Source organism: Phoca vitulina, unplaced genomic scaffold (assembly GCF_004348235.1).
Source record: "Phoca vitulina isolate PV1807 unplaced genomic scaffold, GSC_HSeal_1.0 scaffold19, whole genome shotgun sequence".
NCBI classification, from domain to species: Eukaryota; Metazoa; Chordata; class Mammalia; order Carnivora; family Phocidae; genus Phoca; species Phoca vitulina.
In genome coordinates, this window is record NW_022589722.1 from 24,640,751 (window position 1) to 24,668,648 (window position 27,898).

The 27,898-nt window shown below is 58.9% G+C and overlaps 1 protein-coding gene across 1 annotated transcript; it reads left to right on the forward strand.

Annotated features, from left to right (window-relative positions):
* The first annotated feature begins 64 nt into the window (after positions 1–64).
* MICALL1 (MICAL like 1) lies at positions 65–27,859 on the forward strand. The gene is made up of 16 exons (XM_032416278.1): positions 65–325; positions 4,829–4,877; positions 5,356–5,497; positions 9,761–9,849; positions 10,986–11,128; positions 13,018–13,463; positions 14,119–14,176; positions 15,029–15,408; positions 17,067–17,485; positions 19,714–19,848; positions 20,462–20,588; positions 20,715–20,805; positions 20,940–21,013; positions 23,461–23,575; positions 23,765–23,811; positions 24,983–27,859. The coding sequence occupies exons 1-16, from the start codon at positions 180–182 to the stop codon at positions 25,102–25,104; spliced, it is 2,583 nt and encodes an 860-aa protein (XP_032272169.1). The 5' UTR covers positions 65–179; the 3' UTR covers positions 25,105–27,859.
* The last annotated feature ends 39 nt before the right edge of the window (positions 27,860–27,898 follow it).

Here is a 27,898-nt window from a genome sequence, read left to right on the forward strand (position 1 = left end):
GAGGCCGCGGCCCCGCCTCCTCCCCGCCCTGCGCCCGCCGCCCGCGGGTCGGCGCCCGCAGCTCGGAGCGCCGCCGGAGTCGGAGCTGGAGCCGCCGCCGGAAACCGGCCGGAGTCGGGCCCGGGGGTGAAGCCTGATCCCAGAGGCGCCCGGAGCCTGTCCCGAGCCCCGCGCGGCTCATGGCGGGGCCGCGGGGCGCGCTGCTGGCCTGGTGCCGCCGCCAGTGCGAGGGCTACGGCGGCGTGGACATCCGCGACCTGAGCAGCTCCTTCCGGGACGGCCTGGCCTTCTGCGCCATCCTGCACCGGCACCGGCCCGACCTGCTGTGAGTGCTGGGGGCGGGGGGAGGGGCGGCGGGCGGGCCGGGGCGCAGGGCGGCGCGGGCCCGAGCTGGGGACCCCCGCCCCCCTCAGTGACGCGGAGCTCGGGCGGTGGCAGGCGCCGCCCCCACGGAGACCGAGACGCCGACCCTACCGACGGGCCCTCAACGACTCGCGGGTCACCGAGCACCCGTTCCCCCCCCGGGGGACCCCTTCCTCACGAGGCCCCGCCCCCGCCCACTGGGACACTGAACCTGCCCCCCATACTGGTCCCTGCACCGAGGGCCCTGGCCCCGCCCACAGGGCACTGATTTCCGCCAAAGAGACACCTTAGCCCGCCTTGGGGACCCTGGGCCTTTCCCGCACCACTCAAACAGGCGCACTGAGCAACCCCGTCTCCGCGAGGCATTGAGGCTCGGCCCTCTGGGAGGGGGGTCCTCTGGCTCACTTCTCTGATCCCCCCCGTGCCATCTTGTGTCCAGGGCACTAGCATAGTGCCTGGCACAGAGGAGACCCTAGGTTAATAGTGGTTGGATGAATGGATCCACACCCCCTACCTCCCACCCCAGTTAGGACACAGATCTGCCTCCCAAGTGTGTACCCACAGCCCTACGGTCCTCAATGGGGCAGGGAGGCTGAGGGAAGATTCCCAAGGTCTGACTGACAGCCCCCGCGGCGCTGCTCCAGGGTGTGAAATGGCCCCTTCTTGCCCCCAGCTGCCAGGTGAGGTTCTCATGGAGATATTTATTCAGACCCCCAGAGCAGTCCACTTGGGGCTTCTCTCTCAGCTCCCCCTGCCTTGAACTCTGGAACCTCTTCATTTATTCACTCATTCACTCATTCATCAAACACGGAGTGAAAATTAAGCTGGGGCCCACCATTCCTTGGGCTTCCTGTCTCATCTGCAACTTGAGACCCAGAGACCTGGTCTTTGCCTCTTTTGCCAACAGTGCCCCCGACAGGGCTCCCCGAGCCTGGCCGGGTCTGGGGTCTTTGGGTGTCTGTCCCACTGCAGACCTGTGCTCCCGCTAATGGCACCTGGCAGGGCCCTGATGGAGGCAACAAGGGAGGAGAGAATGGCCTCAAGGATCCCATCTGTGTGCTACCGTGTCTGGGTGCTGGGGCGGGCCCTGTGTTGGGCCATGGAGGAGAGGGTTTTGGGGGGGTGCGGCTGCAGAAGCGAAGGAAGACGAGGTGGAGACGTCCATGGGCGCCTGCCCGCTGTGGGGTGGGTGGCAGCCGCTCTAACACAACCATGGGCTGGGGGCGGGGGAGCTCAGGAGCGGGAGTTGGAAGGCTGGAGGAAGGGCGCCCAGATTGGACCCCTGTGTTGGAGCAGAGGGCTCAAGGGGCCTTCGGTTGCGGCTGGGGAGCAGACAGTGAGGCAGGAGGCAAGGGACAGGGCCAGTGTGTGAAGGGACCTCAGGGTCAGGCTAAGGTGATCGGTGGACCTGAGCTGGCCAGCATTAAAGAGCAGGCTGTTTGGCTTCGTTCAGCCACTCCGTGTTCTAGATGTGCGAGCTGGGGTAAATCACTGGACCCCTCCAGACATCAGTTTCCTCATCTGTACAGTGGGGTTGATAATAGGATCTATGTCACAGAATTGTTGTGAGGATTATATGAGGTAATGAGCATTCAATTAACATGAGTTATTACAAGTTGTGTGATTAGACAGTAGGGTGTGATGAGGCTATGTTACTCCTTCGTTTGTGCTGGGCCCTGCCTGGTAATGGAGATAGCAGGAGCCAGGGGCTCCCCCTACGAGGGAAGGGTGTTCCCGCGGCCAGAGGGGGCCACCTGAGCAGAGCCCCGTGGGGAGGGGTGGAGCACTGCTGGGGCCAGCAATACATCGATACAAGGGGGCAGGCAAGCATGCCTCCCTCCTCCTGCCCCCAAACTGCTCCAGGCAGGAACCAACAATGAACCAGGCTCGGCCCTCTGGGAGGGGGGTCCTCTGGCTCACTTCTCTGATCCCCCCCGTGCCATCTTGTGTCCAGGGCACTCTGGGAGGGGGGTCCTCTGGCTCACTTCTCTGCTTGCCCCCAGCTGCCAGGTGAGGTTCAGGGAGGACCCTGAGATGCAGCTGGCCTGGAACGCCAGGGCCTCTTGCTGGCGAAGGAGGGTGGATGGAGCCATGCGGAGCTTTGTGAGTTTTAAGCAGGGGAGGGCAGCTCCCCTCCTGAGAAGAGATTCAGAATCATGTGTAGACATTCATTTGTGGAGCGGTCCAGTTGCCTGGCTACCAGCCCATTGTGCAGAAGAAAAACTGAGGCCCAGCTGCCACAGGAGGCATAGGAAGGCTCTCCATGAGAGTAGGGGTAGGGTAGGGGCTGGGGGCAAGTCATCTGAAGGGGTTCAAGCTCTTGGAGCTGTGGGCCCTGCTGCTGCTGGGGGGCGGGGTTTGTCATGCTGGGGGGCCTGGTTCATTGTTGGCCACCCCTCCGACCCCCAATCCAGGCATCTTTAAGCTCCCTTGAGGGCAGAGACCATGTGGGTTTCATTTTTGTGTACTTCATCTCCCCCAGAGCCAAAGAGAACTTCCCCAGCTTTTGAAAACTCTCAGAAAACACCTCAGATGTTGATTAGGGACAGAGATGGGAGTGGGGAAGAAGCTGCAGGAAAAACCAGTGTCTCCGGGGTTTTTACAGTTTTCACAGAATTTATTTTCCAGAATTTATTCATTTAATAAATATTTGTTGAGCACTTACTGAGTACCAGGAACTACATAGGGTGTTGGGGCACAGGGTGAACAAAACGTGAGCCCAGCCTTCTAGGAACACTGTGGGGGAGACTGAAGTTAACTGCCAAGGCAAGTTGCTTTTGTGTCCTTTGGTCTCTGAACAAGCCTTTGTTGCGGCTGGGCTGGTGTCCCCTCACCTGTTCACAGGGTCACAGACTAGGAGGCTGAGGTTTAGAGACTTTAAATAGCTTGCTTATGGTCACACTCTTAGGCAGTGGCAAAGCAAGTGTGCCTAGGGACCCAGCTTCGGCTCGGGTCGGGTGGGGGGTAGGGGCAGGGGTGGGGGGTGGGGGGAGGGGGGAGGGAAGCGGCCTGGCCAGAGGTGGCAAAAGGGCTGAGGCTCATTCTTAGTTAGCTCCCCTGTCATAGTCCACCCAACCTTGGGGCACCTCCCTCTGGGGTTCTCAGGCTACCCTTTCCCGCCTCGGCCCACCGTTCATCTGTTCGCTCATCGCTCATCATACCTGGACTCTGCCTGGAGCAGTTTGGGGGCAGGAGGAGGGAGGCATGCTTGCCTGCCCCCTTGTATCGATGAGACCTGCCTTTCCCCAAGCCCAGACTCATCCAGCCCTCCCCACCAACCTGGGAGGGGGTGCTAGAGCTTCCCCCAACTTACAGATGGGAGAATGAAGGCCGAGAAGACTGCTGACCTGCCCCAGGTCGCACAGCCAGGCCTGGAAGAGCCTGGGACCCTGAGCTTGGAGGTGGTGCTAGCCTGTTCTGGTCTCTGGGCCCACCATGTGGGAGAGTCAAGGCTGCAGTTTTCAGCCTTAGAAGGGCAAGACGTTGGGCGGGTGCCCCCAGGAGGCTGCCGAGCCAGAAGCCTGTGGTGCCTTTGCCAGTTTTCAGCCACTTGAGCAGCCTGGGGCGCTGAATGGGAGGAAGGGGACAGATAGAGGCGGCAGGCTGGCCAGGTGTCTCCCGCCAGGGTCCCCAGGGCAGGCCCCGCTGCCTCTCACCTGTCCCAGCTTAGAAACTGGGAAACCCTTTACTGCTCCCCCAAGGGAAGGGGTCCCCAGGAGTGGCCCAGCGGGTCGGCCAGACGTTCTCAGTAGCTCTGAAGTATGTACAGTTTCCAGTCGGATTCAGACTTGTTCTTCTATTCCTGGCCCCATTAAAAAACATTCGTCTCTGAGCCGGGTCGGGGATTCGGCAAGTCGGTGTGGCTCCTCTGGGTTTGTGATAGCCGGTGGAAGGTCCAGAACTGTGGATCCTCAGGGCTGGGTGGCTTCCCCTCTCTGGGTCTCAGTGTCCTCATTGGTAAAATGGGGTCAGTACCTGCCAAGAGAGTTGCTATGAAAATAAACTCCCGACAGGAGCTCAGCACAGTGCCTGGCGTGAGGTCAGCAATCCGTGGCCGTCCCTGTCATTACATTAGTCCTGGTCTCGGTTTTGTCTTTGCCACTGACTCAGGACATGGCTTACCGGCATAGTGAGAGATCTTAGACTTGAAAGGTTGGACTTAAAAAAAAAAAAAAAAAAAAAAAAAGCTTGGACTTGAGCCCCGCCCCTTCAGAGTGATTTCCAGGCTCTGCTTGGATGCTTGGGGCGGGGGGGCCATGAGCTCCTGCTCTGCGCCCACCCGGCAGGCCTGGCTCTGTTAGCCTGTGCTTGTTGCCTCAGTTTCCTCGTTGGCCATCCACAGACCCCTCCCCCAACCCTGCTGAGGCCCACGCTGGCTGGGATGAGGTCACCTCCATTCCTGCCAGACCCACAGCCCTGCCCCTGTCACCTCCTCAATGCTCCTCCTCCCCTTTACCTCTTGCAGAGATTTTGATTCGCTTTCCAAGGACAATGTCTTCGAGAATAACCGTTTGGTGAGTCCCCAAACAGATGGAAGGCTTAGAGGCTGTGAGTGTGTGGAGGGGGGCGGGGTGGGCAGGGGTTCTGCAGAGTAGGAGCTGAGGCGAGGGGCTCCTGGACCGGCTCTCTGAGAAGCTGCTTTGCACTGGGGCCCTTGCTGCTCCTCTCCCCACCCCCCTTCTTCCTTCTGGCCCATGTATGCCTGGGGCACCCTGTGTGGCCAGAGCTGAGGGGAGCCCGTAGCCCTGGACCCTTCATCCCACTGAGGGAAGCTGGGCCTAGGCTGCAGGGCACTAACCCTAACCCTGCCTCCTCCTCTTCCTGTTGTGGCCGCTTTCGCCCCCCCCCCCCCCCCCCCCCCCCCCCCCCCGCCCCCTGCACCTGCCCCCACTCCCACCCCTGCCTCTATCCCCCCACCTTCCCCCACTCTACCCTTGCCCCCCCCAACTCCCACTCCCCTCACCCCACCCCCTGCACCTGCCCTCACCCCAGGCCTTTGAAGTGGCTGAGAAGGAGCTGGGGATTCCCGCTCTCCTGGACCCCAATGACATGGTCTCCATGAGTGTCCCTGACTGCCTCAGCATCATGACCTACGTGTCCCAGTATTACAACCACTTCGCCAGCCCTGGCCAAGGTGAGAGGGAGGCTGGCCCTGGGCGTGGGGCTGGGGAGGTGCCGGGCTGCGGAGCTCAGAAAACAGTACATCATTTATTCACTAGATCATTCATTCGGTCGTTGAAATAGGGATTGAGTAAGACAGCACTGTGCTGGGCCCTGGGGGTGCTGGCTGTCCTCGTGCAGCCCACAGTCTTCTGGGCAGCAAACCCCTAAACCAATCACTGAACGAGAGTAAAGGTAGACAAAGCAGGGTGCGCGTTCGTTCATTCGCTGTGAGTTCCCCTCTCTGGCGCCCACCCCCCCTCACTTCCTGTTTGCAGACACTTCCCTGGGGCTTTTCCTCCAAAGCCAGCAAGTGGCCCTGTGGGGCTGTGGTGCAGCGTTGTCCCCTTGAAATGACCTTCAAGGTCTGAGAACTGAGAGGCTGGGGACCTGGGGTGGGGGTTGAGGGAACCACAGGGTGCTTCTCTGAGTCATCACTGGGCGGCTCCTGAGCCTCCCACCTGGGGCATCCTCCTGCAGGAATCTCTCCTGGGGACAGCTGGGCCTCTCCTTGTGCAGAGAAGAAATGGGCCCAGAGAGGAAGCAAGGAGGTCAAGGTCACACCACAGGAAAGCTAAATGGTGGGACTAGAATCCAGGTGTCCTGACACCTGTGCTGGGTCCCTGGGAGCCTTGCCCCTCCCCTGTCCCGTTTTGGTCCTCCCCCTTGCCTTGGCTCTCCATGTGGATAATCTGAGCCTGTCTCTTTAAGAAAAAGTGTTCTACTAAGTCAGGGTTTTTATTTTTATTTTTTATTTTTTTTCTTACTAAGAGCAAAACATGCTTACTGTAGAAAATTGAGAACATAGCAAAGAGCATAAAAATTAAGATAACCTGTTACCTGCCCCCCCAACGATAGAGATCAGTATTATAGTTGAACAAATAACATTATGTGTGTTTTAGTAGAAATCAAAATGAAAGTATTTCCCGGCCACTGAGTCTTTGGTGAGAGGCAGTAGGGTGGAAATTAAGAGCATGGGCGTCGTTGACTATCTGGATGACAATGGGCCACCATGGTCACCTGTCTGCCTCAGTTTCTCCTTTGAAAGGCAGGTAAGAACAGTGCCCCATCTCTTAGGGTTGATGTGAAGAGTAAGTGAGGAAGTGTGCACCTGTGTCTGGCCCTTATTTAGGGCTCAAGGTTCACATTATTATGACTCCTTTATTTCACTGGTTAGAGTGTAGCTTGCTTACCTAGAATCACAGTTCAGTCTCACCCTCTGGAAGGTTCCCTGTCTCCAAACCCTAATCTCTTTCAACTAAGCTCTTTTCTGGAGGGCCACCCTTCCGGGGACCTGCGAGGCGGGACGGGCGGGCAGGGGCTCCCCACAGTACTGTTGGTGGTGCCCGCTGGGTTCCTGGGTCCTCACGGGGCACCCCGGGCTGAGGGCAGCCCTGGTGGGCCCAGCTCCCCTAGCCGTGCCTGGGAGGGGGCACCCCCCCTGGCCTTGCGGGGGTTCTTATTGATAAAGGTACAGTTTGTGCTTCTCATACAACTTGGCCTCTAAACGCAAACTGTTTGTATCCCACCCACTGCTCCGCCAGAGGAAACAGCAGTGTGTTCCCACCCTGGAGGCAGAGCTGGCTGTGAGACTCCCCCAGATGGTCCTGGGCTGTACTTTCTGGGTGACTAGAAGGATTTCAGGGGCAATCTGGACCAGACTTGACTTTCCCTGGACCAGGTCGCTCTGAAACCTGGCCCTGGCTAAGACACAGCACCATGCTGAGTGTTCGCTGGTGCCAGGCTCCATGGTGCCGGTGACCCTGGGCCCAGCCACTGACCCTTCCTTCCAGGAGCCACGGTGTGGTCTGGGACCAGAGTGTGAGTGAAGGACACCCAGCGGCTGTGTGAAATTGCAGTCACGGGGGGCAGGGCGAGTGTTATCCAGATAAAATCCAGCTTCTTTTGTTTTGTTTTTTGAGTAGGCCCCATGTTGGGCTCCACGCTGGGCATGGGGCCTACTTAGAAACCCCAAGATCGAATCCTGAGCTGAGATCAAGAGTCGGATGCTTAACCCCCAGTGCAGCTTCTTAGTGGGGCCTCTGAGGGTCTCTCCCCACTTACCTTGAGTCACTCACTGCCCCAGCCGTAGGCATACTAAATTTTTTGTGTTTTGAATACATCATATTCCTTCTCTGCTCAGCCTTTCTTCCTGGTGATCCTCCAGCCCCGAACTCCATTTTCTGTTCCACGTCTCCCACCCACAAACATTTCTTTCCTACCCATCCTCTGATCTTCACATTTTGCCTCCTCTAAGCAGCCTGCCCTGATTTACCACAGGTCCTCTTGTGGCCCCCAGCCTTGTGGTGAACACATAAGACTCTGGTCAAAATATTTGGATCTCCCCTCCCTCTTCCCCTGCAGACCATCTGTGTTTGGTTCCCAGCTACGTAGCCCCCAGCACCTGGTACTTACTCATTCATTTAACAAATATTTATTGAGCCCCTACGGTGTGCCGGGAACTGTGCTAGGTGCTGGGGAGAGAGCTGAGAATAGGAGGGAGAGAGAGAGAGAGAGCACAAATGAAGAGGTAGTATAATTTCACGGGAGTCCAATGAAGGAGACAAAACGATGGGATAAAAAGCAGTGGGAGATGGGGCGCCTGGGTGGCTCAGTTGGGTAAGCAACTGTCTTCGGCTCAGGTCATGATCCTGGAGTCCCGGGATCGAGTCCCGCATCGGACTCCCTGCTCAGTGGGGAGTCTGCTTCTCCCTCTGATCCTCCCCCTCTCATGCTCTCTGTCTCCCATTCTCTCTCTCAGATAAATAAATAAAAAATCTTTAAAAAAAAAAAAAAAAGCAGTGGGAGGATGAAGTGGCTATTCTAGATGAGTGGTCACGGAGGACCTCTCTGAGGAGGTGACATTTGAGCTAAACCTTGAACAAGGAGAAGAAGGAGGCCATTTAAAGATCTGGGGAGGAATGTTCCAGGCTAGGGGCAGCAGGGGGGGCTTGTGTGCTTCAAGGGACTGAGCAGGAAGGAGGGGCTGAGGACAGAGGGGTGGTGGGGAGTGGTACTTGGTGAGACTGCGGGCTTCCAAAATTTCTGGCTATGACTCATCACACACATTCCCATCACAGTCCAAGTTCATGCACACATGTGTCACTGAAACAAGTTGCAGGAAACGGTTCTTCCCCTTACCACACGTGATACAAGCAGGGGCGCCTGGCTGGCTCAGTAGGTAGAGCATGCGACTCGGGGTCGTGAGTTCAAGCCCCACGTTGGGCGTGGGGCTTACTTAAAAAAAAAACAACACAGCAACATGTGATGTGTGGAGATATTTTCTATTTCACCTTTTAAATGTGTTGGTTGTAACCACTAAGTTGATTTCTGGGTCTGCTAACGGATTGTGATCTAGTTTGGTAAATGATATTTTAAATTTTTTTTTTTTTTAAGATCTTATTTATTTATTTGACACACAGAGAGAGAGAGAGACGCACTGAGAGAGGGAACACAAGCAGGAGGAGTGGGAGAGGGAGAAGCAGGCTTCCCGCTGAGCGGGGAGCCCGATGCGGGGCTCGATCCCAGGACCCTGGGATCATGACCTGAGCCGAAGGCAGATGCTTAACGACTGAGCCACCCAGGCGCCCTGGTAAATGATATTTTAGACGACAGTAAGGAACTTGGATTTTATTCCTAAAATCATCAAATGGTAAAATTGATGTTTTGGGGTATAGAGCTTTCTGAATTTTCATTTTTTATTTTCATCACTGGGGACAGAGTAGGTGCTGCGTGAATATTTGCTGAAGTAAGAAAGGAGTGGAGTCTCCGAGGGGGCTGGTGGGCTGGGGTGGGTGGGTTTCTTCTGCCGTGAGGGCGTGCGGCCACACCAGCCCATTTTCCTGAACCTTGCAGCCAGCACCACGTGGTTCCTCTCTTTGCCTTCCCTCCCATCCCCTTACCCTGCTGGGACGGAAGCTCCTGGTCCTGCCGCGTGCTGGGCACCTGCCCATTCTGTGATTTTACTGTTGCCCTAGCGTTTCCACTGATCCCGTGTGGTCAGTCACTGTCCTACTCTGTGGTGGCTCGGGGAGGTTAAGCAGCCTGCCCTTGGCCCTTGGCTTGGAAGAGGAGGTGTCTCCCGGCCCGTGTGAAGTGGGAGCCTGCTCTGGTCTGGCGGTGTTGGGTGGTCTTCCCAAAGGCCATAGCTGGGGAGTTCAAGTTGTAGGCCGGCTGGGGGCCTCCTGGGCCCCAGGGTCTCCACCTTCCTCAGGGTCTCTTTCCTGTCTCTTGGCAGCTGGTGTCTCATCACCTAGAAAGGCCCAGGCACCCTCCTCCCCGCCATCCGAAGCACCTACTGCAGCAGAACGAGAAGACAGAGCTCAGGTAGGCGGGTGCCTGGCGGGGGGGAGGCTGAGTGGGTACCATTGCAGTGTTGATTCTTGGTCCTTTCCCCACTGGCTTTGGAAGTAGAGCCTCAGGCTGAGGGGACATGGGCCAGATTCCGGTCCCATTCTGTGGGCAGGGAGCTCCATTCTTTCTCGAGGGCTTGGGGCAGGATCAGGAGACACCAGGCCTAGGAAGGGGGCATCAGACAGTCTGCCACACTGACTTTGTCATCCTGGCACTGACAGGATTTACACATGTAATGTAGCAGATATTCTCCTTGATTCCTGTCAAGACAGAGCTTTTAGCTTCCTAGCATGATTCCGTTTTGTCCTCTCACCAACCCTGGGAGGTGGGTGGTATGAGTCCTGTTAGATGAGAACCCTGAGGCTCAGAGAGGTTTGGTCATTTGTCTAAGGTCAGTGCCCCGCTCCAAGATGCTTAGAGTGACACCAGCCCTTCACATCTGGATAGCACTTCCCGGGGTGCAAAGGGCTTTTCCCACCTGCTCCCCGACTTGTCCTTGCTGGAGGGAGGAGCTCCTGAGGGCCGGGGAGCCTGGCCCGGCGTGGGTGCCCAGTGAGGTGGGGCTGAGACAGGCAGGGGTTATAGGATTCCACTGGCAGCTGGGAACCCAAGGCCCAGGGACATGAGCAGCTTGCTCGGGTCACAGTGCTTGGAAGTGGAGACACTGGGATTTAAACCCTGCTGCAGCTGTAGGACGGGAGGCAGAGAAGGCAGATGAGGTGGGCCTAAGACGAGGTCAGGCGTCAGGGGCCACCCTGCAGGGATGGGACGGGGTCAGAGCAGCCGAGGGGAAGGGAGGTTACACAGGCAGCAGCCGTCTTTCTGGCAGAGAGGGCCCCAGAAACTGGAAGTCAGGATTTCTGTTTCCATTCTGACTCAGTGACCTTGAGCAAGTCTTTCCCCCGCTCTGGGCTTTAGTTTCCTCATCCGCAAAGTGGCGACTGTGTCCCTCCCTCTGTTCCTCCGGGGCTCTGATGATGTGCATTAGCACCGGGAAGCTCATGTGCACTTGGGGGACAGCGGCTGCTGGGAGGGGAAGGGGGCTGTTCTAGAACAGGGAGGCTGGTGACCACGGCCCCGCGCCCCTCTGCCCGCCCCGTTCCCTGCAGGGTGAGGAGCTGTCGTCGGGCAGCCTGTCAGAGCGGGGCGCCCAGCGGACCCCCAGTAGCACGTGCGCTGCCTGCCAGCAGCACGTGCACCTGGTCCAGCGCTACCTGGCCGAGGGCAAGCTCTACCACCGCCACTGCTTCCGGTGAGTGGCCGTGGGAGCCGGGGGGCGGGGGGGGGCGAGCCCCCCAGCACCCCATTTCCAAGGAGGGGAGCTTCTGTGGATCCAGCATCACAGTGTGCCAGGCACACTGCGGGGCCCTTCATGCCGGAGCATCTTGCTTATCAATCCATTTTACTGATGAGCCAACTAAGGCTTAGTGAGGGGAGAAGCCTTGTCAGTCACAGAATCAGAGGAGCTGAGCTCAGGGGTTCTGCCTCCCACGCCGGACCTCTCTGAGGCCAACGACCTGATGACGATTGAGGAGCTGCTTTAGAAGCCCTTGAAAAAAGAAAGGATTTTTAAAAAAATCACAATAACAACTTGCTTTCAATGTGTGGCTCCCGGAAGAAGCCAAGTTTAAAGAAAATGGAATAAGAGACAGGGAAAAGACAAATAACTTAGAACATGTATGAAAACATTTTTTTTTTTTTTTTTAAAGATTTTATTTATTTATTTGAGAGAGAGAATGAGATAGAGAGAGCATGAGAGGGGGGAGGGTCAGAGGGAGAAGCAGACTCCCTGCTGAGCAGGGAGCCCGATGCGGGACTCGATCCCGGGACTCCAGGATCATGACCTGAGCCGAAGGCAGTCGCTTAACCAACTGAGCCACCCAGGCGCCCTGAAAACATTTTTTAAAAAATATTTTATTTATTTATTTGAGAGAGAGCGTGAGCGAGAGAGAGAAATCAGGAGCAGGGTGGCAGCGACAGAGGGAGAAGGAGAAGCAGACTCCCCGCTGAGCAGGGAGCCCCGTGCAGGGAGCCCGGGATCATGACCTGAGCCGAAGGCAGACACTGAACTGACTGATGCGCCCCTGAAAACATTTTATACGTTGCAAAAAAGCAAGCAGAAAATAGTCAAGGGTGGGTGCCTGGGTGGCTCAGTCGTTAAGCATCTGCCTTTGGCTCAGGTCATGATCCCAGGGTCCTGGGATCGAGCCCGGCATTGGGCTCCCTGCTCAGCGGGGAGTCTGCTTCTCCCTCTCCCTCTCCCCCTGCTTGTGGTCCCTCTCTTACTGTCTCTCTCTCTGTCAAAAGATAAATAAAATCTTAAAAAAAAAAAAAAGAAAAAAAAATAGTCAAGGGAAGCCAGCGACTGAGTTCCAACATGCATTCGACTGTGGGTTAGTGTGTGTCCGTGTGTCTGTGTATGTGTGTGTGTGGGTGTGTGTGTCTGTATATGTCTGTGAGGGTGTGTGGGGGTGTGGTGGCCAGGCCTGGAACCCCAGGGGCCTGACTGCAGAACTGAGGCGTCACGAGGGCAAAGCTCAAGCAGGGGCACCGTTATACTAACACATTCACATCTGGCCATGAGGACAGCATTTTAAGGACTTTTTCCAGGGACCCCCAGTAAGAAATGCATTTGACACTGTGACCAGTTGTGAATACACACCTGAATAAGACCCCGCGTAAATAGACGCACAACTGGAATCAGAATTTCCTCAAACAGTATATTCTTACTTGTGCGGTACACTCCGATATGTTGTATTTTATTCTATTTCATAAAAAACAAAACCAAAAAAACCTTGCTTGGTTGACAACGACTCAGTCGGTTTCCTGAGCCGCTGGTGACCGACGGCCCCGGCGCTGGCTGGTACCTCCGCGCGGGGGCAAACCTTTGCTTCCTCTTGCAGCACAAACTGAAGGCATGTTTCACAATTTATGTTGCTTGATTTCATGTGATTTTATTGTTCTGTGCTTCTGGCGGTTACCACTCGCCTCCTCCTGTGGGAAGTCCGGGGTACAAGATCCAGGCTGGCATACACGAGGAGGGAGGGCAGGAACAGCGGGGGCTCCTGGGGGAGGAGGAGCCGGTGCCCCAGGCCGGGTGCCGGCTCCGTTGAAGCCCGCTCCCCACCTTCTCCCTGGCAGGTGTCGGCAGTGCTCCAGCACCCTGCTCCCCGGAGCTTACAGAAGTGGGCCTGAGGAAGGCACCTTCGTGTGCGCGGAGCACTGTGCCAGGCTGGGCCCGGGGGGGCGGTCGGGGGCCAAGGCCGGGCCCCATCTGCAGCCAAAGCAGCAGCAGCTTGCAGAAGAAGTCAGGGATGTGGACGGAGGCGGCACGGGTGCTAATGCGCCCGCAGGGGCTGAGGTGGCTGTCCCCAAGGCCAGCCCCGAGGCCCGGCCCCAGATCCCCACCAAGCCCCGGCTTCCAAGCAAACCACAGGAACTGGGCAGCTCCCCGGCCGGCCGCCCCACGCCTGCCCCGAGGAAGGCCCCCGAGAGCCCAGCCCTGACACCCCCCACGCCCCGGCCCCGGTCCAGTCTGCAGCACGAGAACTTGGCCGAGCAGGGTGGCAACAGTGGCCTAGTAAATGGTGAGCAAGGGTCCAGCGGGGGCCGGGCACTTGCAGGGGTGCGTCTGGTGTTTAAATGTACGTGTGCATCGGGAGTATTCGTGTGTCCACATTCTCTGGGCCTTGTTCAGCTCCACATCCACGGGTGGGGGGGCCCGCTCTGAGCCCAGGCCCTGGGGACAGTCCTGTTCAGGCCTATTTGTGCCTTCGAGGCCCTGCCAGGCTCAGCGGGGAGACAAGCACAGATAATAGAGATTTCTATAGAATGTGGAAGGCTGTTAAGACAGGGGAAGCAGAGGCTACTGTGGGTTTCATGGGGGACACTCGGGGGTCAGGGGAGGCTTCTAGGCTGAGTTAAGGCAGTGTTTCCTGTCCACATTGGGAAGTATCCGAGGGACACTTGGGTCCCCCCTTCTCGGCTGAAATGCCGATGGGGTTTCCAGGAATCCTGGCCTTGCCCCCATGACCATTCTTTACCTGTTACCTTTGGTGCTTATCTAATCTCCCCGAGTGCTGGGTGGTGCCAGGTGGGAGGTAAGGTGGCCCTGGCCACCTGGAGTCCCGGCTCTGCCAGGTAGAAAAGGAGGGCACACCGTGGCTCCCCAGTGCCCGGCTCTGCTGCCCAGCCCACAGCCGCCCATGAAGAAGGCCTGTCTGACTCTCCTTTCCCATCTAGGAAGGCTGCACGAGCCCCCTGTCCCCAAGCCGAGAGGGACGCCCAAGCTGTCAGAGAGGTACGCTGGCTCGGAGAGGCTTTCCCATGTTGGAGGCCCTCGTGCTGGGAATGGGGGTGCCCCTGGGGTCTGGGGGGTGGGCAAGGCTTCCGTGGGCATGAGTCACCAGCAGAGCCTCCCGAGGACGTGCAAGGCTCATTCTGGGTGGGTGACACTGGGGCTGAGTGTTGGGCCCACAGCTCCTTCCCCAGGGCTCCCCTGGGGTCCCCACTCCTGTGGGGAGGACTCCTGGTAGAGACAGTGCCTCTGGAGGCCCTGGACCTCTCTATGCCCCTGCTGCTCTGTGACGTGGGAGACGTAGGCCTCACTCACAGAGCTGTTGTGAAAAGTGGCAGCTGGGTCTAGAAAGACCCAGAAAAGCTCCGCTGTGTACCTGGCTCAGGCCCTCCAGCCTGGGACTCTGCGTCCTGTGTGAGGACAGCTATTTCCAGCCGTTCTTTGGAGCTGTGCGTCCCCTGGGAGAGCGGGCCCCAGCTGTAATAGTAGTTAATGCTCAAAGAGCACTTGCTGTACGCGAGGCCCTGTGCCCATTGGAGCCTTAGAATGCCCTTGTGAAGGTTACTGTCCCCATTTCATAGGTGGGCGACTATGGAGAGGGGCCAGGTGACTTTCTCAGCCTCACACAGAGAGCCCCTGTGGGTCCTTTCCTGGGCCGGGCTGACGGAGGCTATGATGTGAAGGTTCACTCTCCCCATTTCAGCTTTGGGCCCAGACTAACCCCACGGGGCTGGGGGAGAAGGGTGCAGTTTCTCATCCACTCCCTTTGAAATGGACTTAAAACTCTCCAGAGAGAGGAGGATGCTGCCTCCCTCCCCCACCCAGTGGTTTCTGCCTCTTCCCACCTCCCTCCAGGACACCAGCCCCCAGGAAAGACCCCCCATGGATCACACTGGTGCAGGCAGAGCCAAAGAAGAAGCCAGCCCCCCTCCCCCCGAGCAGCAGCCCCGGACCTCCGAGCCGGGACGGCAGGCAGGTGGAGAATGGAGGCGGGGAGGAGGCAGCCCAGCAGAGCCAGGTGACAGGTGGCCCGGAGCCCAAGCCCTACAACCCCTTTGAGGAGGAGGAAGAGGAGGACCCCCCAGCTGCACCCAGCCTGGCCGCTGGCCCTGCCCTGGCCCAGTCGGCCGAGTCCACACCCAAGTCCCTGCACCCCTGGTATGGCATCACCCCCACCAGCAGCCCCAAGACGAAGAAGCGCCCTGCCCCCCGCGCGCCCAGTGCATCCCCACTCGGTGAGTGCCATCTCTGGGAGCTTTCCTGACGAAATGCTGGGCTCGGGGGCCGGAGTCAGCCCAGGGCTGGGGAAGGCTGTGTGGTGCAGTGGGGTCCCCGCCAGGCCAGGGGTCACGTGTGTCCTCGCAGCTAATTCGAGAGCACACCTGTGGGGTAGGTAGCATGCGCCCATCTTGCAGGTGAGGAAGGAGGCACAGAGAGGGGTTTGCCCAAGGCCTCATAGCACTGAGCAGTAGAGGCAAGATTTGACAGGCAGGAGGCCAGAGGCTCCACGCTCTCTCCTCCTCACCCTCCGTGACCCGCCTCACGGTAAGGTGTCGTGAGGATGCGATGTGTGCCCCAGTGAGGGGCTCAGCACCGCCTGGCTCCTGGACAGCATGTGGCCGGGGTTCGTTTGAGTCCTGCCTGTCTAGTCACTACCCTCCGGTCGCCGGGCACCTTGGGCCCTGACCTGGCTGTGTGTGACCTTGAGCAGCTCCTTCCCTGTGTCTGCCTACAGTGTCCCCACCTGGAAGACAGTGGTGGCGGGCCAGCCTCGGGGCGCTGTGCCCCCCTCCAACCATGCCCACTCATCCAGCCTCGTTGTAGTTGTTTTTTAAAAAGACTTGTTTATCTATTTGAGAGAGAGAGACCGGGAGAGAAAGAGAGAAAGAAAGAGAGAGAGAAAGAGAGAGAAGTGGGGGGAGGGGCAGAGAGAGAGAGGGAGAGAGAATCTCAAGCAGATTCCCCACTGAGCGTGGAGCCCGACTCGGGGCTCGATCCCAGGACCCTGAGATCATGACCTGAGCTGAAATCAAGAGTCGGACGCTCAGTTGACTGAGCCACCCCCGGCGCCCCCTGTTGCAGTGTTTGTCTGTCACCATCTTGCGGGCTTCTCAGGCCTCACGCCTGGTCACCTGCCATCATGGCTGGGGTGCGGCCGCCTCCAAGACCTCAGCTGGAGCCCCTCGGACAGAGGGGCTGAGAGTGCATGAGAGATGCCGGGAGGCAGGGCTCAGGTGGCCCGGGGCTCCCCACTCCGGCCCCTGCCGGAACCCCGGGACCCTCCCGCTACGGGGGGTGGGCAGCTGCAGGACGCTGAGTGCTGAGTCACACACAGCTGTGTCAGCCCCGGCCCTTCCCGGGCAAGTGCCTTCCCTCTGAGTCTGCCGCCTCATCTGGAAAACACGGATGGCGATGCTTCGGAGCATGGTATCCATCACCCACACGAGGATTAACGCGGCCCGGGGCGGTGCCTGGCCAGGGCCGGCGCTGGGAGGGCTGCTGGTTCCTCCCCTCTCCTGCTGCACAGGATGGGCCAGCCTGGGCTCTCTGCCCTCTCCTCCCCCCGCAGCCTCGCCTCCTCCCCTGGGCTTTGCTTTGGGTCAGATCAGACCTGGGAGGGGAAGTGGAGGCAGCGGGCACGTGCAGGAGGAAGTGAGGGGCAGTGAGGGAACCCAGGACCACAGATGTGCCCTGAGGTGGTGGTGCCCCAGGTCCCGAAGGGTGGGCGCTGAATGCGGACAATTCGGCGGCTACTGACCTTGGTCCTGTCACGCCCTTGCTGTTCTCTGGGCCCCGGCCTTGTCTGCACATGGAAGCACTCTGTGGAGAGGGGACGGTGTTGGGGGGGCTGTGCCTCCTCGCGGGGCGCTCATGTGCTCACTTGTTTGTTCAGCTCTGCACACTGCCCGCCTGTCACACTCAGAGCCGCCCTCGGCAACTCCATCACCAGCCCTCAGTGTGGAGAGCCTGTCCTCCGAGAGCTCCAGCCGGACCCCCTCTGGGGAGCTTCTGGAGCCCCCAGTTGTGCCCAAGAGCTCCTCAGAGCCTGCAGTCCATGCCCCTGGCACCCCTGGGACCTCTGCCAGCCTCTCTGCCGACTCCTCCTCCTTGTCCTCCTCTGGGGAACTGGTGCAGCCCAGCGCGGACCAGACACCTCAGGCCAGCCCTGGCCTTGCCCCCAGTACTAGGGGCAGCCCGGCTCCCCAGCCAGCCAAGCCCTGCAGTGGCGCTGCCCCCACCCCTCTCTTACTGGTTGGAGACAAGAGCCCCGTGCCTTCCCCTGGAACCTCGTCCCCGCAGCTCCAAGTAAAGGTGAGTCCTCCCCCTTGCTAAGAGCTGCTGTCCTGTCTGGTCTCAGGGCGGCAATGTCCAGGGTCTTCCATCTTTGCTGGCCTCTGACTTCTTTTCTGACCTTGCTGTGTCCATCTGCCCATTCCTGACTCAATTCACTGAGGCACAGATTGATCTATCCGTCCTCGCATTCATCTCTTCACCTGTCCACCTGCCTGGCCCTTCATAGAGTGATGCGTCTGGGCACCTGTTTACTTGCCTATCCCGTGTACGTGCCCATCCGGGACCCATTTCCCCAGCCACCATCCATCTTCACATCCTTTCTGTTCACGAGGCCCTGTTTATGCCGAGGCCCCCTCCCAGGCCCTCCTTGCACTCCGTCTCCTCTCGGGGGCACCCATCTCAGGGAGCTCGTTCTCCAGGTGACCTTTGTGGCTGTTCGTGTAATTGTTCCTCAGTCCCATACCGGGAACCGGGGGTCATCAGGGGGCCAGGACACTCCTCTGGGCATCTAGTTCCTGAGGGCGCCTCTCTTGTAGCCATAGTCCTTTTGGGCCACCAGGTTCTGATTGTCCACGGGTAGGGTGGCGGTAGTCATGGTCTGATGGACCTGACAGAGGTTAAGGCTGGGGAGCGGGCTGAGCTGTTGGTCCAGCTCTTACCTGTGCACCTTTCAGACATTTCACCTGCCCTGACCTGGCCAGTAGCCTCCTGTCCAGCTCTGCTACCCACCTGCTGTGTGACCTTGAGAAGGCCCTGCCCCTTCTGTGGGCCTCAGACTGCTCTGAGGAGGCCCAGGGTTCCCTGGTGGTGGCAGGTGGGGGAAGAGGTCAACTTTGGACACCCCGCCCTCCACCTTTAGACGGCGCCTTTTATTTATTTATTTATTTGATTTTTTAAAAGATTTTTATTTATTTGACAGAGAAAGGGAGGAAGAGAGACAGAGAAAGCGAGAGAGCACAAGCAGGGGGCATGGCAGAGGGAGAAGCAGGCTCCCTACTGAGCAGGGAGCCCGGTCCCAGGACTCCGGGATCATGACCCGAGTCCAAGGCAGACGCTTAACAGACTGAGCCACCCAGGCTGAAAGGCTGAGAACCCTTGGGGACTCAGGGGCCTCGGGCTCTTTGACCCTGCTGGGCCCCTCCACTCGTTTGTTCAGCTCTGCACACCACCCACCTGTCACACTTGGAGCCGCCCTCAGCAAGCCTGTCGCTGGGGTTGGGCCCCTCCAGGTGCTGCCCTGTGGAAATCAAACCCTGCCATGCCTGGACTCAGGCCCTGGTACTTTCCCTGCTCCAGAAATCCCAGGGCAACTGCCTGCCTGAAAGAATCTCTCCATGGGCTAATGCGGGTGGGGTGAGCAGGGCTCCCTCCAGCCTCCCCCAGCTGCTGGGAGAAAGTTGGGTAAACACTCCTGGGAGCACTGCAGGCCTCAAGCGAGACCTTTCCATGGGGCCCGTCACGACACCTCTGTGTCGGATGAGCTGGGGAAAGCAGTTGGAGGACATTGGCGTTGCCCGTGGGGCAGGCGAGGCCCCGTCCCGGCGCTGGGGCTGTCTGGCTGTGCTGACCTCAGGGGGCAGGCTCTCCACAGAGGGTCAGACAGATGCAGGGCTGGGGTGCATGGAGCGGGGTGCAGCAGAGGGGAGGGGTCTTTCCTGGACAGGGAGGAAGGAAGCTACTCTTTTCCTCCATCTCCCGGCCAGATGGAAGGTGGGATCCCTGCTTCCTGTCAGGGTGACACGGGCCAGGAGCTTCATTTCCCTCTCTGAGCCTGAGAGTTCCTGCTAGAAAGGGGTGGTTGTGAGGCCTGAGTGAGCGAGCATGGCCGTCTGGCCCTAAACTCCACGTCCTGACCACTGCCCCCGGTGCTAGACGGCTGCCCCAGCCCTAGCTTGGGCCCTTAGGAAGTGCATGACCTTGAGCCAGTTAAGCTCTCTGAATTTGAGTGTACTCAGCTATAAAATGGTATTACAATAAAATGGCATTACAATACCCATTTTGCAGAGAGGTTGGGAGAAAAGCGTGTATAAGGTATCCAGTGCAGGACTGGAGGCGGGAAGCCTGTGGAAAGGAAAATGTTTGTCGAATGCCTCTGTGCACCAGAGCTGGAGTGCTAGGGGAGTCTCTCTCTCTGCCTGGGCTGCCGCCTCCCGGCCTCCAGGCCCTAGTCCCATGTAGTCAGGCTGCTGGGGGTCTTACTGCACCCCCTCCCCAGACTTATCCTCTGCCATTCTCCCTGCCTTTAGTCTTCCTGCAAGGAGAACCCTTTTAACCGGAAGGCGTCACCCACAGCATCCCCAACCACAAAGAAGACCACCAAGGGATCCAAGCCAGCCAGACCACCTGCCCCAGGACACGGCTTCCCGCTCATCAAGCGCAAGGTACCGGCCGGCAGCCCGCAGGCGCTTGGCCGCCTCAGGGGCCCCGGGGACTCTTGAGAGGATGGGCTGTCTGGACAGCTGCTTTCGGGGGTGCCGAGAGGGGCACTTGGGGGGACCCCGATGGGAAGGTTTAACTTGCAGCCAGGGGGATTTTGAGCAGACCAGCTGTTCTCAAGCTGGAGCGTGGCTGGTGCATTTCACTTGTTACTAATAATAGTTCAAGGATGGAAGCACTCACATGATACACTTGGAGTTAAACAGATTAGAGTGTTCTTAAGTTTCTCTCTCCCCTAGGGTCACTCTCTTACATTGTGATATCAGTTCTGGAGTGGCAGAGGAGGCGGGCGGGTTGCCACGAGAGGCAGGAGGTTGTGCGTCCCTCTGGGGGTGCCTTTCAGCGCTGGGGCTGGGGGCACGGAGGGGTTGGGGCCCCTCTCCAGAGCGGCCCTTCCGCACACCGGGCTCCCGCACCCGGCCGCGCTGGGGTGTGGGACAGAGCCCAGGCCCGGGGTCTGTGGAGGCCAGTGCTGGCCCGCGAAATGGCAAAGCGCCCGGCAGCGGGCAGGTGGGACGGGTGGGCTGTCCTTCCGGTGACCGGGGCGTTGTCGGGCAGGTCCAGGCCGACCAGTACATCCCGGAGGAGGACATCCACGGAGAGATGGACACGATCGAGCGCCAGCTGGATGCCCTGGAACACCGTGGGGTCCTGCTGGAGGAGAAGCTGCGGGGCGGAGTGACTGGTGCGGGAGCTGCTGGGAGGGCCTGGTGGGTGGGGCTCAGGGGTGGCGGGAGCCTCCCTCCCCGACGGCTCCTTTGAGGGCTGCAGGTGCTGCCAGCCCTGGCCTCAGTGGGCATCTGGCTTCCAGAGGGCCGTGAGGACGACATGCTGGTGGACTGGTTCAAGCTCATCCACGAGAAGCATCTGCTGGTGCGGCGGGAGTCCGAGCTCATCTATGTGTGAGTCCTCCCCGCTCGGCCCCCTGCTCCGCTCCCCAGAGTCCGTGGAGTTCAGCACGGAGCACCTTCCCTGCCTTCGCTCCTCACTGACGGCCCCGGGGCAGGGCTAAGAGTTGGCTGTTCCCACCCTCTAGTTTCAAGCAGCAGAACCTGGAGCAGCGCCAGGCGGATGTAGAGTACGAGCTCCGCTGTCTTCTCAACAAGCCAGGTGAGCGTGCCCCCCCCCCCCCCGCACTCCTCTGGCACCTGCCCGGGGGCCCGTGACATTCACGAGTGGGCCCAGGTCTTACCCTACTGGCCCTGATGGGGACGCACAGGCAGGCTCTGGGAACAGGGCCCGAGGGGGGAGAGGGCCAGGAGGTGCAGTCTGGGTCCTAGCAGGTGATAAATAGGCTCGAGTGATGGCAGGAGAAGGAACAGCATGGCCAGTGTGGGGGTGTGGCCTCATGTGGCATCAGGGAAGACAGGCTCGCAGAGAGCACCAGGCCCAGGAGCAGGCTGGCCTATCTCCTGGGACTTGGGGGTAGACAGGTCCCCGATGGGGAGAGCCTTCAGGCTCCAGGGCCCGGGGCTGCCCCAGATGAGTGGGTGACAGCAGAGGTAGCTCGGGGCTCATGGCCGTGAGGCCAGAGCACAGCCAGACTTCACCAGCGGTGGGAGGGAAGGTGGAAGGATCCTGTGCACACTGTGGCTCAGAAGGACTCTGGGGGTGCCGGGCGGGATGGGGTCAGAATGGTGGAGGGGCAGCGGGTGGGACTGGGTGTGGAGTTACATAGTCCTACGTAGTCCTGTGTTCTGCCGTGTTCCACCGTGAACATGCTGGAGGCAGGGGCCGGGGCCGGGGAGGGGGGGCTAGGCAGGTTTCTTAGCCTTACTGAGCCTTAGTGGCTTCAAGTATAAGACAGGATGAAGGTACCCACCTTGTAGGGTATTCCTGGGACAGGAGATGGCGGATGTGGAAACACTCCATGCCCCCCAAGTGGCTGGTGGTTAATGGTTATTATGTGGCTGAGTTGGGGTCTGTGGCCCTGATGTGTAGTTGAACCACAGGCAGGCAGAGAGACCACAGGAGCCAGGGCTCTTGGCCACTTCCTCTGGCCCAGACTGTGGGCTTCACTGTTTCCATTTCACAGGTGAGGAGATGGAGAGCCAGAGTTTGAGTCTTGCCCATTGGTGGTGGCGCTGGGCTTCTAATCCCTGTCTCTGACTTGGCCTGTCCCAGCGCACGCAGCCCCTCCTGCCTGCTGGGACAGTGGCCCTGCCTCTCCACTGACTAGGGAACCTGGGAGGCTGGATAAGACGCAGAGGCAGAAGTGTTTCTGGAGGCCACTCCACCGCCCTCTATGAGTCACACCCACATCTCCTGGAGGCTGGGGCACGGCTCCCACCAGAGGGAGCCACAGTGAGGCCCTGTGGCTGGAGTGGGCGCAGTGCGTCCTATGTGTGCGCCCCAGGCCAGCCTGGCCCTGGGCTCACTGTGTTGCTTTTCTAGCCTGTGTGATGGCTGCACGTCTTGGGTTTGTCATCCTGTCCCGGAGGTTGCTTTTGCAGGGTGGGACTGATTTATAAGGCCCCAGGTCGGTTAGGGACCCATAAAACACCATAAGGGCTGAAGCTTGAGGGTGTCAAGCTACCCAGGATCAAAGACTGGCTCTCCCCTTGCTGGGTGACACTGGCCGAGGACCCAACTTCCCTGAGCCTCAGTTTCCCCACATGTAGTGTAGGGACATGACCTCCCCAGGCCCCACATTTGGGAAGTAGCAGAGGGATTTGAATTGGGATGGTGACTCCCATGCTGTCCCCAGAACTATGCTGGGCCACCTGCTCCTGAGCTCTGGCAAGGTGAGGTGTAAGGACATTGGAACATGACCGGGCGGGGGGGGGGGGGGGGTCCTCAGGATGTTTATTTCAAGCTAGGGAGGCCTGTGGTGGCAGATGTGATAGAGGGAAGGCTAGGTGTGGGCACCCTTCCCCTGGGAGCCTGTGGGCTGGATGAAAGGGAAACTAAGTGCAGGTGGGCCCTTGGGTGGTCCTGTGGGATGGCTCGGGTTCTTGAGAGGAGGCTGGTGGGGCAGCAGGTATATGACACTTCAGGGACACCTCCTGGCTGGGCTCACCACCTCCAGGGTCCTGTCCCCTCTAATCTGCCCTCCTTCATGGCATTATATGAAGATCCCAATATGCCACTTGGGTTACATTGTTTCTATTGCATAAGGACCCCTGGGGTCCCCTGTTACCTCCCCAGCCCTGCCCTGCTCTGGCCAGCCCGCCCTTGGAGGCTCTCAGCAAGCCCAGCCTGAATCCTGCCTCCAAGAAACCATCTAGTGAACATTCGTTGAATGAATGAGCAAAAGCAGGAGCCCCTTTGGCAAGAGCTGGTCTCTGTTCTCAGAACATGTGTTGTGCTCGCCGTCCCGGAGCCCCCTTGAGGGGTTTTTTGGTAGGCAGCCTAGTATCCTTGGTCTCTTCCTGAACAACCTTCATTTCCCCCAAAACTTGTCATCCCTCCCCAGGTGGGCCCTCCTTCCTGTCCTCACAGGATCCAGCATGCGGCTAGGCCGCAAACACCTCAGCACTTAGGCGTTGGTCCCTGGCTTCCTGGGAAGGCAGGAGGGCTTCCCCCCACTCAGTTCCCCAACTTTTCTCCTTGGGCAGAAAAGGACTGGACAGAGGAGGACCGGGGCCGAGAGAAGGTGCTGATGCGGGAGCTCATGACCCTCATTGAGCAGCGCAACGCCATCGTCAACTGCCTGGATGAGGACCGGCAGAGGTGAGGTGGCTGGGGAGGGGGGAGGTCCCTGCAGGAGGGGCCCAGAGCGGGCCAGGCCGGCTCTGCCCTCACAGCAAGCGATTCCAGCACACCCTCCCTCAACTTGTGGGAGGGACTCAGGCTGGAAGGGACTGAGAGAATATGTGTCCTTCTTCCTGTGGGACACTCGACTTCCCTTTCTCATTTTAGGGAGGAGGAGGAAGACAAGATGTTGGAAGCCATGATCAGGAGGAAAGGTGAGGCCCCTCCCAGGGCTCTGGTCCACCCGAACTGTGGGAGGGCAGGGGGCAGGTTGAACAGAGGGTCGGAGCGGGCGCTCCAGGGATGGTGTGTGCAAACTCTTAGCCTCTCTCTTGAAGGGAGGGCCATGTGTGCCGAGGCAGGCTAGCCTAGAGGCAGGAAGGCTGTGGCCTGGGCTCAGAGGGTGGGCTACAGGGAGGGCTGGGGTGGGCAAGGAGCACCTTCCCAGGGCGGCTGCCTGAAGTCAGGAGTTCCTCCTCAATATCTGCAGCTGATCTTGGAGAAGTTTGTGGGCTAGGGGCGCCTGGGTGGCTCAGTCAGTTAAACCCCTGACTCTTGATTTCGGCTGTGGTCACGATCTCATGGTGGTGGATGGAGCCCTGCGTCTGGCTCTGTGCTTAGTGGGGATTCTCTCCCTCTGTCCCTCCCCTCACCCGGGTGCTTGCACATGCACTCTCTCTCTCAATAAATAAATCTTAAAAAAAAAAAAAAGAAGTTTGTGGGCTCAAACAGATGTGCCTTCTGGAGATAAGATGGTGCCCGGAACAGCTAAAAGAGCACTGGCCTGGGAGTCAGGAGACCTGGTTTCATCTTGGTTCCACCAGTGACTCATTTTGTGGCCTTGTGGTTAGGTCTGGACTCTAGTCAGGCTGCTTGGCTTCCAGGCCCAGCTCTGGAACTTAACTATCTGGGTGACTTGGAGCCTGTCATTTCAGCCATGCAGGCCTCCCCCTCCTCGGCTGCAGCATGGGGGTGCAGAGCGTTCCCGGGATGGTGCACAGAAAGCGCTTCGCCCTGGGCCTGGCGCCCATATAGAGCTCAGCGGGTGTTAGTCCATTTCAAAGGCCCACAGTTGCCTTGTGAAAAGTGAGGGTGAGGCGGATGATTTTTGACGTTCCTTCTAGCTCTGTCAGTGTCCGTGTCGATAAATCCATGCCATGCTTCCGAGCTCCAGATTGCTTTCACAGTTGTTTATTTCTGGATCCTTGCCAAATCACTGGGACAGGGGCACAGTCCCCATCCTGCGGGCTCACAAAGGTGAAGTGACATGCCCAAGACTCCAGATGAGCTGGAGGAGAGGAGCTGGGCCTTCGTCACTGCCCCTGGCCCGCCCCAACGTACCCCCCCCTTCCCCACGTGCTAAGCGCTCCCCTTTCTCTTCTGCAGAGTTCCAGAAGGAGGCTGAACCCGAGGGCAAGAAGAAGGGGAAGTTCAAGACCATGAAGGTGCTGAAGCTGCTAGGAAACAAGCGGGATACCAAGAGCAAGTCCCCAGGGGACAAGAGCTAACAGCGAGGGCAACCAGCTGGGACTTCCACCCCCCCGGAGCACGCAGCCCCTGGGCTGTGCTCTGCTGGGGGGCACCCTGCTTCCCATCAGGATCAGTCCTGGGGAAAGATGACGTCATGGGAGGGGGCCTCTGGGTGACAGCCTCTCCCTCCTCAGGGTCCTCTGGCTGGTCTGGGCCAAAGAATTTTCTTCCCTCTTCTTGGGGCCGCACGCAGCTGTGGCTCAGCCCTGCCCGGTCTGGTTCTCGTGACTCCAGATGCTGTGACTGACCCAAGGAGCAAGCAGGGCCCTGGGTCCAGGGAGCGGCGGGGGCTGAGCACCCCTGCCTTGCGTCCCACCCACCGCCTGCCGTGACGGGCAGCCCCTGGGTCCCTCTTCCCTTCTGTACCATGTCCAGATGGGATTGTTAGCTGGCAAAGTTCTGACCCGAAGGTCCTTCCACTCACGCGGTCTGCCCGTGGTGGACCTCTGGCCCGGGTCTCCTGCCTTCAGGGCTCTGCTGCTCTTGGCAGGCCGCGAGCCTGGCTTGGCCGCCCTGGCTTCTTCCCGCCCCAGCCCTGGCTCCGAGTCCCCGTTTTTCTTCCAGTGCAGGTGGCCCTGAATCTGTTTCTCCTCACTCAGGAGCTCTATTTATGAAGTCTAATTAGGTTTGAGCTTGTTACTGTGTTCTCAGACACGAATGGGCCTGATGGACAAATGCCTCCCTCTGTCCCTCAAAGCTCTAGGAGGTGCTTCTCTTGTCCCCCCTCATTCCATCGGAAACCTCAGCTCCCAGGACTCGGGGCTGGGTGGCCGTGCTGGGCTGGGTGGGTGCCCTAGAGCTGAGTCCCCAGGGAGGGCCTCTGGGAGACAGGCCCCAGGGGCAGTTCTGGTCCCCGAGCATCAGCGGAGGGAGCTGTGCTTCACGGAGGTGCTAATCCTGGTTCCTTACCACGCTGTAGTCTGACCCCTCATTTAGACTTGCCCCCCGCCACCCCAGGGTTGGGGGATGGTGGGCCCGTCCCTGGGTATGGTCATCACCAGTCTGTCTTCTCACACTTCACTGTTGTCCGCTCTCTCCCGACCTGTCCCCCCGAAGGACTGATGGCCACTCACCCCTCTGATGGCCACGGGAGAGGAGGAGCCGATGGGGACATTTGCCTTTTCCCCAGGGAATGTGTCCAGCAGCCCCCGGTCAAAGCACTGTTGGTATAAGCTATCTCTGGGGCGCTCTAGGGCCCCCTCCCTCAGCACACCTCTGGGGAGCGTACGCACTGTATTAACTCGCGAGGATTTTCCTCACCAACAATAAATGGAGACAACCTCAGTTGCTGGTGCCCCGGAGCCTCGGGCGCTTTGCCCTCAGCCGGGTCCGCCTTCTTCCCTGCCTCCGCCATGCCCCGTGGCCGGGCCGCTCTGGTCGCCCGGGAGGGCGAGTGGGGCTGTCCACGGCCAGGGGCCTTGGCCTCCAGGGCCTGCCAGTGGGCAGGACTCCTCCTCTGCCGGGAGGGGCAGCTCCCGCCCCTGCACAGCCCCTGGTGGTCTCCTTCCAAACATGCCTGTTGACCTGGAGCTGGTCACCAACTCCAAAGGCTTTCAGGGCCAGGCAGGTCACACACCTGACCAGGCGGGGTGTAACCTGAGGGGTGGCTCTGGCAGGCTGTCTTGTGTCTGGAGACTCAGGTAGCAGGGACTGAGGTGAACTGGGGTGTCTATGCCCCAACTCAAGGGGGCAGTTCTTCCTTCCTTAAGTCACTGTAGCCTGTGGGAATGCGGGCCCAGTGTGGCCAGACCTTTCCATTTTTCAAAAGAAGCTAGAAATCCAGATTGTGTGTGTGATTTGTAGATGTTGGCAACTAATCTGAATTTAAGTCAAGGGTAGGCTGTCTTGTCACGGGCGGGCCCAAGGTGTACTGGGGTTCTCCAGTTTGCTGCCTCGGAGCTACATGAGGGGGCCTTTGAGGTGGAGGAGAGCTGTCCTTACCACGGTATACCCTCTGCCCTCAGGTTCTGGAGGGTATGTGACACAGGCTTCCCATGGAAATGTTCCTGAACCAGCCCTTGATCTGGCCCCTTCCATTACCTGTTCGAGGCTGTGGGGCCGTGTTTGCTCTGCAGCCCCAAACTTGGGTCATGTGGCCTGTAGGATTACACGAATCCCTCCAGGTGGGAGTGTTGGTTGAATTTTCCAAACTGTTTTGATGTATGGGGATAGGAAAGTGAGAGACTCCTGGAGAGTGCAGGGCTCGTGGTTGCCAGAAGACATGGGGACTTCCGTGTGGTCCCAGGGCTGCCTCCCTAGCCCTCTGAGGCAGGGCCTCGCCCATGAGCAGTCGGAGCTGAGGCTGTGGTGCTGCTCAGCCTCCCAGGGTACAGGCTGGGATTGGAGCTCCAAAGCCACGCTCTTTTGGTCTAACTCTCTCCCGCCTTTGTGTTTCTGTGGGCTGGGGGGTTCGTGGAAAGCCCGAGAACTAACTTTTAACCCTGAGTGGGCTCCTTGCCAGTTGAATGACCTTAGTGACAGTGTCTTGGGGAGCCTCAGATTTCACACAGGAGAGCGAACCGTCATCGGAGGGTTTTATTGAGAGAATGAACCAAGTGAAATTCAGCCCGACACAGTGCCCGGCCTTGGGGTGTTCAAGAAGTGTTGGTTCTCATTTCCACTTGAGATATGCAAACAGCTAAAAAACATCTGTGCTTGAAAAATTCTAACTCCTTGAACAAATAAGTCTATCCTTCTGAAAACAAAACAGTGTATGTAATGACCTATGTTAAATGTGTCTTACTGGCCAATTAATCATGTGGTTAAACATTT

What these genes read in the sequence shown, in the direction of transcription:
- MICALL1 (XM_032416278.1), top strand. Translation starts at nt 180, where the DNA reads ATGGCGGGGCCGCGGGGCGCGCTGCTGGCCTGGTGCCGCCGCCAGTGC. An exon ending in CTTCGCCAGCCCTGGCCAAG is followed by an intron (nt 5,498 to 9,760) that starts GTGAGAGGGAGG and finishes GTCTCTTGGCAG; the next exon opens with CTGGTGTCTCATCACCTAGA. An exon ending in GCCCAGTGCATCCCCACTCG is followed by an intron (nt 15,409 to 17,066) that starts GTGAGTGCCATC and finishes TTGTTTGTTCAG; the next exon opens with CTCTGCACACTGCCCGCCTG.